Source organism: Sus scrofa, chromosome 14 (genome assembly GCF_000003025.6).
Source record: "Sus scrofa isolate TJ Tabasco breed Duroc chromosome 14, Sscrofa11.1, whole genome shotgun sequence".
NCBI classification, from domain to species: domain Eukaryota; kingdom Metazoa; phylum Chordata; class Mammalia; order Artiodactyla; family Suidae; genus Sus; species Sus scrofa.
Genome location: NC_010456.5, coordinates 26,341,157 through 26,354,665, shown reverse-complemented (window position 1 = coordinate 26,354,665; position 13,509 = coordinate 26,341,157). Strand labels below are relative to the sequence as shown.

General features: G+C 44.4%; 1 protein-coding gene across 1 annotated transcript in view; it reads left to right on the top strand.

The window, feature by feature from the left end:
- Window positions 1–13,509, top strand: part of TMEM132C (transmembrane protein 132C) — a 401,997-nt gene that overhangs the window by 256,884 nt on the left and 131,604 nt on the right. Inside the window, exon 3 of the mRNA XM_021072420.1 lies at window positions 1,571–1,717. Within this exon, the coding sequence (XP_020928079.1) occupies window positions 1,571–1,717 (147 nt within the window). The remainder of the gene's footprint in view (window positions 1–1,570; window positions 1,718–13,509) is intronic.

Here is a 13,509-nt window from a genome sequence, read left to right as displayed (position 1 = left end):
AACTCTCCTCCCCATTGTTGTGGATTTTTAAAAATAGTCCTGAAGTTCCCACCTCGGTGTAGTGGGTTAAGGATCCAGTGCTGTCCCAGCTATGGTGTAGGTCGCAGCTGAGGCTCAGATTCTACCCCTGGCCTGGGAACTTCCACGTGCCATGGTGCACAAAAAAAGAAATTTAAAAATAAAAATAGTCCCCTAGGCATTCCCATTGTGGCTCAGCTGGTTAAGGACCTGACATAGTCTCCAAGAGGATTCAAGTTCCATCCTTGGCCTCACTCAGTGGGTTAAGGATCCAGCATTGTCGCAAGGTGAAGAGTGGGTCGCAGATGCGGCTGGGAACTGGTGTTGCCATGGCTGTGATGTAGGCCTGCAGCTGCAGCTCCATTTTGACCCCTAGCCTGGGAACTTCCACATGCCGAAGGTACGACCCTCAAAAGGGAAAAAAAAAAAGTCCCCTCACTCTTCATTAAGTGGGATTTGGAAAGAAAGGATAAGTAGGTATTTGTGTTCAATCCACTAATTTTCTCACTGGTTTATCTTTTTATTTATTTATTTTTGGCCACTCCCACGGTATGAGGAAGTTCCAGGGCCAGAAACTGAACCCAGACCATAGCAGTGACAATGCCAGATCCTTAACTGCTAGGCCACCAGGAAACACCTCTCACCAGTTTATTGAAGATAAAATGGAGATTCAGAGAGGCAAAAAGATGTAGCCCAAACAAGTTTTATTTATTTTTCCCTTTAATTTTTTTAGCTTTTTGTAAGTTAAAGCATAGTTGGTTTTTAATGTTGTGCCCGATTTCTGCTGTATACCAAAGCCACCCAGTTATACATTCTTTTTCTCATATTATCTTCCATCATATTCTATCACAAGAGACTGGATAGAGTTCCCTGTGCTGTACAGCAAGACCTTATGGCTTATGCATCCTCAGTGTAATAGTCTGCAGCTCCCAACCCCAAACTCCCGGTCTATCCCACTCCCTCTCCCTACCCCTTGGCAACCACAAGTCTGTTCTCCATGTCTGTGAGTCTAAAACAACAATTTTTAGTTTTGCCTTTTTAAAAAGTCTTTGGCTCAGGGTACTTGGCTTTGTTTGTTCCCAGAAGAGACCAGGCAAAGCACAAAGCAGACCGGCCCTCTCCCCAGCAGATACCATCCCAGGACAAAACTGTCTCCAGACATCCCTACATGGTCTCTGCAGGACGCAATGGCCCCTGATTGAGAATGACCAGCCTGGGCAGGCTGGTTTTCTCCTGAACCCTTGGCTATGCTACGCCTTGGTTTGGGGACTGTTCAGGGGCCCTTCCCTTCACCCTCAGTCTGAACAGCAAGTTCTGTGAATCCTAGGTCTGTGGGTAGATCTCCACCCCCAACCCCACCCGACCCCACCCCATCCCTCTCTCCTTGGCATCACCCACCTCTGGTGCACCTTGTTAGTGCCACTGGGTAGGAAAAATGCAGAAAAACAGGACAGAAAGCAGGGCGCTCACGCACACGTGGCCGAGCATGGGCACATTTGCAAAGGCGGAGTCGTTAATCCGTGGCTCACTCTTGCCCTCTTCCTCCCTGCAGAGCCAAGGTCAAGAAGGGGGTGAACATTTTGAGCACGCGGACCAGTGAGCCCCGACAGTGGGACGTCAAGCAGGAGCTGGGAAACGGCGGCAAACACGCCACCACCGCCGTGGTATGCCAGCGCCTGGCTCCTGGCGCGCGCAACAGGTAAGCAGGACCACCTCGTTTCTGCATCGCGACCCTTTTAGTTTCCGCCTAACTGCCTTGCCTTAGACTCACATGAACCAGTGTTTAGCGGCGTTTTTGCATCTTGGCCTAGACATCTGAAGGTGCTTACACCACCTGCAGCACCATCTGGCATCTCTGGCAGCGAGGGCAGGGCCCTGATTCCCAGGGTCTGTTGTTTGGGCTTTTGGAGCAGAGACTAATTAGGACCGTCTATTCTGCTTTGAGGAGGTTTATTCATTCTCTTCACAGTATCCTTGGGTCTTCCCGGCTGTGTCATCTCTGTTGCCCTCCCTTGATTATCAGAGGCTGCTTTCATTCTTTTTTTCCTTCTTTCTTTTTTTTTTTTTAATTGGAAGACTTTTTTTTTGTTTTTTTATTTTAATTAATTTTTTTCCATTATAGCTGGTTTACAGTGTTCTGTCAATTTTCTACTGCTGCTTTCTTACAGAGTGTTAGTTTGTCCTTTGCACAAAGGGTGCACTATTGTGATTTATAGTAAGAAATATATATTTGGTTTTCTTTGGTCTTCATCCCTTTTCCTGGCACAGAGCTCCTAAAACCCTTAGAATTTTCTGAGATGAGTGCATAAAGGTACTTTTTTTTTTTTTTTAATGTTAAGGTGACTTTTGGAAAGCCTCTCAGGTCACCTTAAGATGCAGGCTGGTTGCCAGGGGAACCAACCACAGGCTTGGGGGACTGGAACATTCAGTCCCGCCCCCTCTGACCTGCACTGGGAGAACCGGGGACCGGAAATTGCAATGGCCGGTGGCCAGTGATTTAATCAGTGATGCCTATGCAAGGAACCCAAAGGCTGGGTTTGGGGAGTTTCCGGGCTGGTGATCACATGGAGATTTTGTGGCGCCTGGTGTGTCTGAAGCTCCTCCCCTTTCCCCATTCCCTGCCTTTTGCATCTCTTCCTGAGTTACACCCTCTCATAATAACCAGTCATCTAGTAAGTGAAATGTTTCTCTGAGTTCAGTGAGCTGCTCCAGCGAATTAAGGGAACCCACACAGGGGGTCATTGACACCTTCAGTCTCTAACCGGTTGGTCCGAAGCACAGATAACAACCAGAACTGGCCATGACATCTGAAGGTGGGGGCGATCTTCTGGAACTGAGCCTTAACCTTTGGGATCTGACACCATCTCCCCGGAGATAGAGTGGGAGCCATTTGAATTGTAGGACACCCAGCTGGTGTTGGGGAATTTCTTGGTGGTGCCAGGGAAAGAGGTGCATCAGAATGGGCATCAGAGTCATAAAGGATTAGATTTAGTCTTCACTGAGGAGGAATTTAAAGGCAGGAGCCGACCATGATGCATCAGGATGCGATGTGAGACTCAAGATAATTATGTAACGTAATTGCTGTCTGTGTATAAAAGTAACACATCCTCATTTTAGAATATTTGTAAAAAGATATTTGAGAAAAAAACAAATACTGTATCAATATCCCTTCTACCTAAGGATAACCCACTACTAACATGTTCGTTCATTTCCTTCCTTGTTTTCTACATAGATAACATTCGTATGTAGCAAATGTGTAGTAGACTTACTTATTTTACACGTTTGGAATCATATGTACACAGATTTCTAACATACTTTCACTTATATCAGTAGCCTCTTCTTTTGACATTAAATATTCCTCAAAAACATTTTAATCATCCATCGCATAGATTCAACATTACGTAAATAACACTATCTGTATTTTTGGATATTTAAGTTGTTTCCAAGTTTTATTCTTACAAACAGTGCAGCAGTAAATCATCTTCTGTGTGGATCTTTGTCCACTTCATTTTTGCTTAAGTTGGCTTCTTAGAATCAAAAAGTTCGATGGCTTTTTAGAACTCTTGATACAATCTGCCAGTGTATTTCCCTGTAAAGATTAACACTAAAGGAAGAAATATCCAGTTCCACTATTGGACATATTTTCTTTTTTTTAATTTAAAGAAAAAATTTTTGTTACAGTTGCTTTACTATGTTCTGTCAATTTCTGCTGTACAGTAAAGTAACCCAATACATATTCTTTTTCTCACATTACCCTCCATCATGTTCTATCACAAGTGATTAGATATAGTTCCCTGTGCTGTACAGCAGGACCTCATTGCTTATCCATTCTCAATGCAGTAGTTTGCATCTCCTAACCCCAAACTCCCCGTCCATCCCACTCCCTCCCGCTTCCCTTTGGCAACCATTTTCTTAAATGAACACTTCCAGGCTACTGAGAAAAACTCTGCAAACATTCCACCCAGTCCTTTTATCTGTAACACCCCTTCCTCAGTCATTCCTTCCACTGGTAGCCAGTAAACACATCCGGTATCCTGAACCGCTAACTGGATCAAACACCAGCTTTCACCATCATTACTGCTAGAAGGATTGTTTGTATATCTGAAGGGGTGGGGGTAGGTAAGGGCTGGGTGTCCAAGTGTTTCAACCTGAGAAGTCGTAGCCAAAAAGAAATGCATGCCTGGGTCCCTTGCTCTCAGCAGGAGAGCAGAGGTCAAATTAAATCTCCTGAATCAAATGCACATAAAAATCTAATTAACCCACAAGATTACTGTCAATTATGCAAAGTAAAGGGAATGTGTTCATTAACAGGCAGTGAATTTGTGTATGTAAATAGTTCTTTAGGCCACTATCAGAAGGCGTCTCAAAGTGAGGGAGAGAAGCCATGCTATGTGGGCGAGGTTTTAAAGAGTCCGGTGGTTTGTTCCGTGTCTTCCAGTTCTGGGGTCAGTTGTGTTTACAGGAAGATGGTAAATATTGTCTCAGTGTCTTAGTAAAGGGGGCTATGGTTCCATCCCAGAGTTTCCTCCTTTTCGAATTCTAGAGATTTTTACTGCCCTGAGTTAGAATCAGGCTGGCCACAAGCTGGGCAGTTGTGGAGGAGCTGGCTATGCCCTGCCTACTCCCATGTTTCTTGGAAGGTAACTGTTGCCTTTGAAGAGGTGTTGATACATCAAGACTGGAATGTGCTAAAAACCAGTACCATACCAGCTTGAGAGAGCTAGCTGGATTGTATGTATCCCCCCCCCCCATCCCTTATTCAGTGACTGTCGGTATTTACACCACGGAAATTGGCAAACATCACAAACCATGACTTTTTGCCATTGTTGGAAAGCCTGTTTACCAACACTCCACTGAGGGGTGTCCCCTGCTCTCTCACTGCCTCACCTAGACTTACAGGAAACATTGGTTGGCCCACCTAAGTCTGAGATGCTCTGCACAGTGCCAGATCAGTAGCCGTGGTGTCAGATCCCAACCCTTGCCTTTAAGGAAAGCAGACTGTGGAGCATCTGGGACCAACCTGACCGCAACCCATATAAGGGCATTCAATTACCTGGATGGTGCCAACTCCCCAGGGGCAGGAGGGCTTACTCCCCTCTGCCTCTGTTATATTATCTCCCATCATGGTCTATCCTAGGAGACTGGATAGAGTTGCCTGTGCTCTACAGTAGGACCTCAATGCTTATCCAATATAAAGGGAACTGTTTGCATCAACTAACCCCAAACTCCCAGGCCCTCCCACTCCCTCCCCTCTCCTCCTTGGCAACCACAGTTCTGTTCTCTATGTCTGTGAGTCTCTTTTCTGTTTTGCAGACAGGTTTATTTGTGCCATACTTTATATTCTGCATATAAATGATATCATATGGTATTTGTCTTTCTCTTTCTGATTTGGTTCACTTAGTATGAGAAACTTTGTTGCATTCCTGTTACTGCAGATGGCATTATTTCATTCTTTTTAATGGCTGAGTTGTATTCCATTGTGTATATGTACCACATCTTCTTTATCAATTCCTCTGTCAATGGACATTTAGGTTGTTTCCATGTCTTGGTTATTGTGAATAGTGCTTCTGAAACTGACAGTATTAACGGCCTGAACCTAGCCAGAACACAGATTGGGACTTGAACCCATGTGCCTTTACTTGAGCCCAGCTTAGACCCAGATTGGGACTTGAACCCATGGTTTTAAATTAGAATCACTCACCCTGTGTCTGGACTCACTGAGGCTCAGGTTCGTCATGTCTCCACGCAGAAGGAATTCAGCAAGAGACAAAGTGATAGGCAAGAAATAGATTTATTCGGATAGGACGCTTGTGAGAGGTGCAAGCAGGCACGTACGGAAGCGCTGTGGAGGATCCGGTGGGCTACAGTTTTATCATCCAAGGGGAGTAGGGGTCAGAAAAGCCGGCCTCTTCCTTTCTGGGAGCAGCAGCTCCTCCTTAGTATCCTCCTTAGCTACAGCTCCGATTTGACCCCTAGCCTGGGAATTTCAGTAGGCCACAGGTGTGGCCCTAAACAGACAAAAAACAAACCAACCAAAAAAAAGATAAAAAAAGAATGAAGGAGTTTAAAGACCACTTTGGTAATTTTACTATCATTATCATAACCAAAGTTGCTGTTTTAGAAATCAATGTCCTGTATGGGGGGAGAAAAAGATACACTATCCCCAAACAGAGACTTCCTCTTTTTTCTCTTTGTATTAACCTTATGTTTTTCAGTGTCCATACTTCACACTTATAATCAGAAAAACTCATTCAAAAACACATTTTTGGAGTTCCTTCTGTGACACAGTGGGTTAAGGATCTGGCATTGCTGCAGTTGTGGCTCGGATTCAATCCCTGGCCGGGGCATGGCAAAAAAAGAAGAAAAAAAAGAAAAGAAAAGAAAAAAAAAACCACATTTAAAACCCTATATTCCATATCTTATGTAACTATTACCATTCTTGTGCATATAAATGTCTTTCTCAATTTGGGATCAGCCTGGGATATGTCCCCTTTTGTAATTTTGCGGAAGCACTTCGCCTGCCCCAAACTTAGTTTGTTAATTGGCTGCCTAATAACTGATTAAATGGAGAAACCTTCAGTTATTGAGAGAGCCCCCTCTTGTAGGGCATCTTGGAGGTCTCTTTCTCTTTTGTGTAGATAAATCAGTGGTGCACATGTCCACTGGTCCTCCTCCATCTCCCCCTTCCTAGAGATGCCATAGGAGATGGCAAACCTAGGTCACAGGTGTGGGCAGTCAGCCCACAGGCTGCAAAGCTGAGAGGCTGCCCACAGCTCAAGCAGAGATGCCCTCAACGGGAGTCAGACCATTTAACCAGGGGCTACAGGTGCAAAGGAGCAGGACAGGTAAAGTGAGGTGGCGAGCCCTGCGAGTTGGGAGAGGTAGGTAGAAAGCAAGACAGACTGCACCCACTCATGGTGAATGCCGGAGCCTCCCTAAGTGGGGACGCAGGCCTTGGGTTGCACCATCTCATTTTTTTCTAGAATAGCTGAAAATCCAGATTGCCCTAGAAAATCTCTCACTTTTTAAACATTTGCTCAGATTTTTAAAATCACGGTGCAGCTCAAACAAAAGGATTCTTCTTCAGGAAAATAGTCTATCAGCAAGTGAATTGTGCCAGCACAGCCGATCTGAGCAGATCCTACTTTCTGCTTTGGGTCAAATCAAGCCTGTTTTCTTTAGGGGTCGATCTTCAGGGTATCAAATCTGCACTAAAATAGCTTTCCTGCGCCTGGACTGTGTGTCTCTTTTAGAGGGGTTTCTAAGTGAGGCCAGGTCTTTATCTTTCTTTTCTTTTTTTTTTTCTCCAGTTTTTGTGTGGGCATATTTTTTTGTTTGTTTATCTATTTTTATTAGAGTATAGTAGTTTACAACTATAGTATGTTTATTTTAATTTTTTTAGAGTATACTAGTTTTATAATATATAAGGATATATAGTATATAATAGTATATAACCTATATAATATATAACATATAATATAGGTATATTTATTTTATTATAGCATATTTATTTTATTTTTTTAGAGTATAGTTGATTTACAACTATAGTACAGTCGAGCCTTTCAAAGACTCAGCCAACCTTTATTGTTACCACATACATGATCCTTTCTAAATTCTAGTTTTTTATTTTTAAAAATGTGTATTGAAGTATAGTTGGTTACAATGCTGTATTAATTTCTGATGCTATACATAATTCAGATATATACATATATCCTTTTTCATAGTCTTTTCCATAGTCTTACCCCATTATCATGGGGTATTAAATATAGTTCCCTGTGCTCTACAGTGGGACTTTATTGTTTTTTTGTTTTGTTTTGGGTTTTTTTGTCTTTTCTAGGGCCGCTTCCACAGCATATGGAGGTTCCCAGGCTAGGGGTCCAATCGGAGCTGTAGCTGCTGGCCTACGCCAGAGCCACAGCAACGCGGGATCCAAGCCGCATCTGTGACCTACACCACAGCTCACGGCAACACCAGATCCTTAACCCACTAAGCACAGCCAGGGATTGAACCCGCAACCTCATGTTCCTAGTCGGATTTGTTAACCGCTGTGCCACAATAGGAACTCCGGGACCTTATTGTTTATCCATCTAGATTGCACACGATCCTTTCCAAATAGATCAAACATGACTTCTCCATGTTTCCAGCACGTGTTGTAAACACCATCTGACCTCCCTACCTTCTCTTTGCTCATCCTGGCTTTCACAAAGCATCAGCCCTACCAGGACACCTGCCTGGGCACGTTGTTTTCTCCTTCCTGGCTTCTGGTTTGGTGGTCAGTCAGCCAGTGCTCTCCAGCCAATCTAGTCAGGAGACCTTCTCTAGGTCCACGCATTTCCCTGGAAAAACCAAAGGATACCCATCTCCCTCTGGAACAGCAGCTGATGCCCGGCCCCCACACCCCTCAGTCATCACACTTCGGGGATGCTCAGCCTCAGAGGAGACAGAAAATCAGCAGGTAATAAAACAGAGAGGGCTTTTCAAAAAGCAAACATCATTGAAAATGATGAATAAGATGCCCATTAGTATTCATTTGAGCAGCCTCGATTGCAGACCTTGTATTCACAGCCCTGCTCCGCTGTTTGTGTTTGGAGAATTGTGGAATATGAACGTATGTGTAGCTGCTGAGTGTAAACCGTTTTTCAGCAAGCTTCGGGGAACGGCCCATGAAGATAATCTGCTTTTCCCTGAAGGAAATTGCCCACCCTGAGTTCTTTCATTAGAGATATTTGAAGATAACACAGAAAGTCTGCCAGGGAAACTTCCACGAGTGAAAATCTCCCAATCAATGGCGCAACACAGTGCCTTTCCAGTCCCCAAAGGAAGAAATCAGAAGGATTCCCACTCAGCCCACCCTGAACTCACCACAGGTTCATGTCAGCATCTGTGGCAGAGAATTTATGGTGTACACACGTGTATGTTCTCTATAAAATGTTCCCTCTCCTCCCACCTGCAGCTCTGATGAAAGGCTAAAGCCCAGGATAATTGTGGTTCTGGGTGTTTCGCATCCTTTATAGAAGCTATATTCTCCCAAGAGAATTACTGAAAGCCCCTGGGGTGGGAGAGCAAGGAGAGGAGAGGCTTTGAAGGAGCATCAAAGATGAGATTTTCCTTGGAGACCCAAGAGCTGGTTTTGTCATTGAAACTTGATCTGATGTCTGAAATGCCCATCAGGTTTCTCCTTGGCCTGATGTTGTTTAACCCAGAATTAAACAGTAGAGCACCCGGAGTTCCCTGGTGGCTCATCAGGTTAAGGATCCAGTGTTGTCACTGCTGTGGAGCAGGTTCAATCCCTGGCCTGGGGGCATGCCACGAGCATGGCCAAAAATAAATAAATAATAAAGGTAGAGTGTCTAGGTCAGTGAGGACCTGCTGTATAGCATAGGGAACTCTACCAAGTGTTCTGTGATAACCTACATGGGGAAAGAACCTGAAAAAGAATGGCTGTGTGTATATGTGTAACTGAATCTCTTTGCTGTACAGTGGAAATTAGCACAACATTGTAAATCAGTGTTTTACTTCCATAAAACTTTAAAAAATGATAAAAAGTAGAGCATCCAATTATATTAAGTGAAATAAACCAGACGAAGACAAATATCATATGATATCACTTAGATGTGGAATCTAAAATATAATATAAATGAACTTATTTACAAAAGAGAAGTAGAGCCACAGGCAGCGTAAACAAATGTATGGTTACCACAGGGGAAAGGAAAGGGGTGATAAATTGGGAATTTGGGGTTAGCAAGATACAAACTATACTGTACGTAAAAGAGATAAACAACAAAGAGCTACCTATAGCCCAAGGATCTGTATTCAATATCTTACAATAACTTATAAGGGAAACAAATCTGAAAAACAAATCTTTTGCTCTATACCTGAAATACTGTAAACCAACTATACTTCAATTTAAAACAATAAAATTAGGAGTTCCCATTGTGACTCAGCAAGTTAAGGACTCGACATGGTCTCCATGAGGAAGCCACAACAGGAACTCCCCTTCCAGAATTCTAGATCATTTTATACCACTAAGTTTTGAGGGAGATTTATGACACCACAGCAAGTAACTAGAACACTGGTACCCAGAGAGGTTGAACTCCTCGCCAACCTCACACAGCTACTCAGGGCTATTTTAACCCATTCAGTCTGATTCTAACCCCCACCCCTCCTTCTCCCTCCGCAAGGAAGAGATTCCTAAGTGAAGAGATGCAGATGGGGTTGTCCTCTTCCGCTGATGGGCCCTTCCCAGGGCCCACCCCACACCACCTCTAGAAACTTAGTTCTTTTTTTGGTCTTTTTACGGCTGCACCTGCAGCACATGGAGGTTCCCAGACTAAGGGTCGAATTGGAGCTGCAGCTGCCAGCCCACACCACAGCCACAGCAACGCTGGCTCCAAGCCACATCCTCTACCTGCATCACAGCTTGCGGCAACACGGGATCCTTAACCCACTGAGTGAGGCCAGGGATCAAACCTACATCTTCAAGGACACTATGTCGGGTTCCTAACCCGCCAATCCACAATGGGAATCGCTAGAGACTTAGTTCTTTATGCACCCAAGCTTCATCTAAAGCCTTTCATGGCTAGAATGAGGCGTTTTCTGTTTTCTTCCCTCTGTCTGGGCCTGCTGTGTGGTCCCCAGTCCAAACCAAAAATGTGTCAAGTAAATCTCTCTCTCAGCATTCTGTCCTGAAACAACTTACGGTATCATGTTAATGAGCTCCTCAAGCTCTTGCCAGACCAGTAATTCACTGTAGGTGAAGGATGGGGAGTTGGTGCTGTGGGCCTCTGATAAAAGCAGGTGCATTTCAGAACCCATGATCCTGCTCAGATACCCCATCTGTCCCAGAGGCATGGGTGAAGTTGTCCCCTGAAGCTGTCCCTGCACTACTGATCCTCAGAGAGGAAACCAGGCACTAGAATAGGACTGTGGGAACAGTGCTGCAATACCTTGAGGCTCTCTGTGTTCAACAGGACGTGTTCAGACTCCTCCCAGCCACCACCCAGCTTCCCTGGGACCCTGCTTCTAGCCGCATCATCTAAATCTTTACATCTGGGGACCCTTGTTCAGAATGTGGATCCTTCTTGCATTTGACCAGTCTTCACCAGAGAGAGGCAGACCACAGGGAAAGGGATGCTTTCCCTTTGCAGAAAATTTAATTTTTTCTGCACTCAAAGTATAAGCTTTGCTCGTGTGGTCCCTCTATTCCCAAGTATTCCCTGAAGCAATATGGCACCAGGAATAATAGCCTGGCTACTGGAGCCAGCCAAGCACCTGAGATTCAAGACCCAGCTCTTCAACTTGAATGCTCTGTGGTTTTGTGCAAATGAGTCCATCTCCTTGGGTCTTATCTGGGGTGGGCTGGGGGCTTGGGATGGATATGTTCTAAAATTAGGTTGTGATGAAGGTTTTATAACCATAAATACAATAAAATTCATTTTAAAAAAAAAGGTAGTTGAAAAAAGAAAGAGAGGAGTTCCCGTCGTGGCTCAGCAGTAACGAATCCAACTAGTATCCATGAGGGCTCAGGTTCAATCCCTGGCCTTGGATCCAGCATTGCCGTGAGCTGTGGTGTAGGTTGCAGCTGTGGTGTAGGCCAGCAGCTTATAGCTCTGATTCGCCCCCTATATGCCGTGGGTGCGGCCCTAAAAAGACAAAGAAGTAATTCTTTTTTTTTTTTTTTTTGTCTTTTTGTTGTTGTTGTTTTGTTGTTGCTATTTCTTGGCCGCTGCCGGCATATGGAGTTCCAGCCAGGGTTGAATCGAGCTGTAGCACCGCCTACGCCAGAGCCACGCAACGCGGATCGACTGGTCTGCAACCTACACCACAGCTCACAGAACGCGGATCGTTAACCACTGAGCAAGGGCAGGACGAACCGCAACCTCCTGGTTCCTAGTCGGATTCATTAACCACTGCGCCACAATGGGAACTCCAGAAGTAATTCTTAATTAAAAAAAAAAAATGAAAACAAGATGGTAAATAATAGTAGTACCTTCGTCCTAAAGTCCTTGTGAGAATTCAAGGAACTTGTTTATGTCAAGTGCTCATGTAGAGTGTTGGATCTTGTATTTTCCATGGAGCGAAGATTCCCTTAGTTCCTCCTGACTTTTAATGCACAGACTTCCTTGCACAGTAAGTGTGGCAGGAGCACAGCGCTCTTTCCCGAGGGTCGTGAACATCAATCACTGAACCACACGGTCCTGCTGCCTTGGAAATTGTCCCCAAGAGTCTCCTGGGAGCTGCATCCTGCTCACCTTCTTCCTCATCCCCCTGCTGATCCTCTTGCCTCCCAACTGATGGTGTTTCTGTAGCTGGTGGCTGTGCACTTGCTCCCATCCTCAAGGCAACCTGAACTCAGAAGGGATGGCCAAGACCAAGGTCAGAGAACAGCAGTAGCCGGTGGGCACCTGTGGCTTGACTGTCCTTCCTTTGACTATTTATAAGCCAACCCCAAAGGTCTAAGGCTGGTTGTCCTTGGTCACTTTACTATGGCATATTTTCCTCTTCTGCTTTTATTATTTTTTCCTCTCCATTTATTTTGGGGAAAGAGGGGTAATACACTCATGTGGCTCCAAACTGAACATGTAGGTAAATCAACATCCAAAAATCTACATCTGCACTTTACTTACTCACCCCCCTTCTCCAGAGGTCATCAGTGTTCACACACCTTATCACATCTGTCTCCAAATATCCTTTATGTTTATGAGAACACACACACACATGTGTATACATATATATATATTTCCTCCTCCACTTCAACTTTAAACAGTGTCTTTTCTCTTTTCCACCTAGCAATATACCTTGTCATTTTTCCACATTAGTGTATAAAGTTCTTTATTCACCTTTTTTTTAAAGCATCAGAAACTATGGCATATGGCATCATTTATCTGAACCAGCATTCCATTATTCACTGGCATTTAGGCTACACCACCTTTAACCTGGAAATATTACTTTGAATTACCTTGTCCAATCACCATCTTGAACTTCTGGGATGATATCTGTGCAATAAATTCCAGAAGCGAGCTAGCTGAGTAAAAGGTGTAGGCATTTGCAGATGTTATGGCTATTGACCTGTTCCGTAGAAACCATACGGATTTGTACCACCATCCATGCACACCCACACAGTGCTAACTGGCTTTATGACCTCTTGATGCTCATATTTTATTTCTTCTTGAATGATTGGGCTAGCAAGCAGCCCAAGAGTAACACTCAGCAGGCAAATCACAGTGTGGATTTTTAGGAGGTGACAGCCAATCCATCCCGGTAACTCCCAGGAAGTTCTCGGTGGTCTCAGGCTCTGCTGTTGTTCCTGGAACTTCTCCCCTGGGTGTGTGGTGGGTCTGTTGTACCGCCTACTATTTACGAACACCTGCGGTGTACAGGCTCTGTCATAATTCTCTCCTAGATTCTCTCCTAATCTGAGCTCTATTTTCCAATCCTGCCCTGGTTCATTTTTCTCAAACTGGCCAGTGTGTTCTTTTGCAAACATAAATC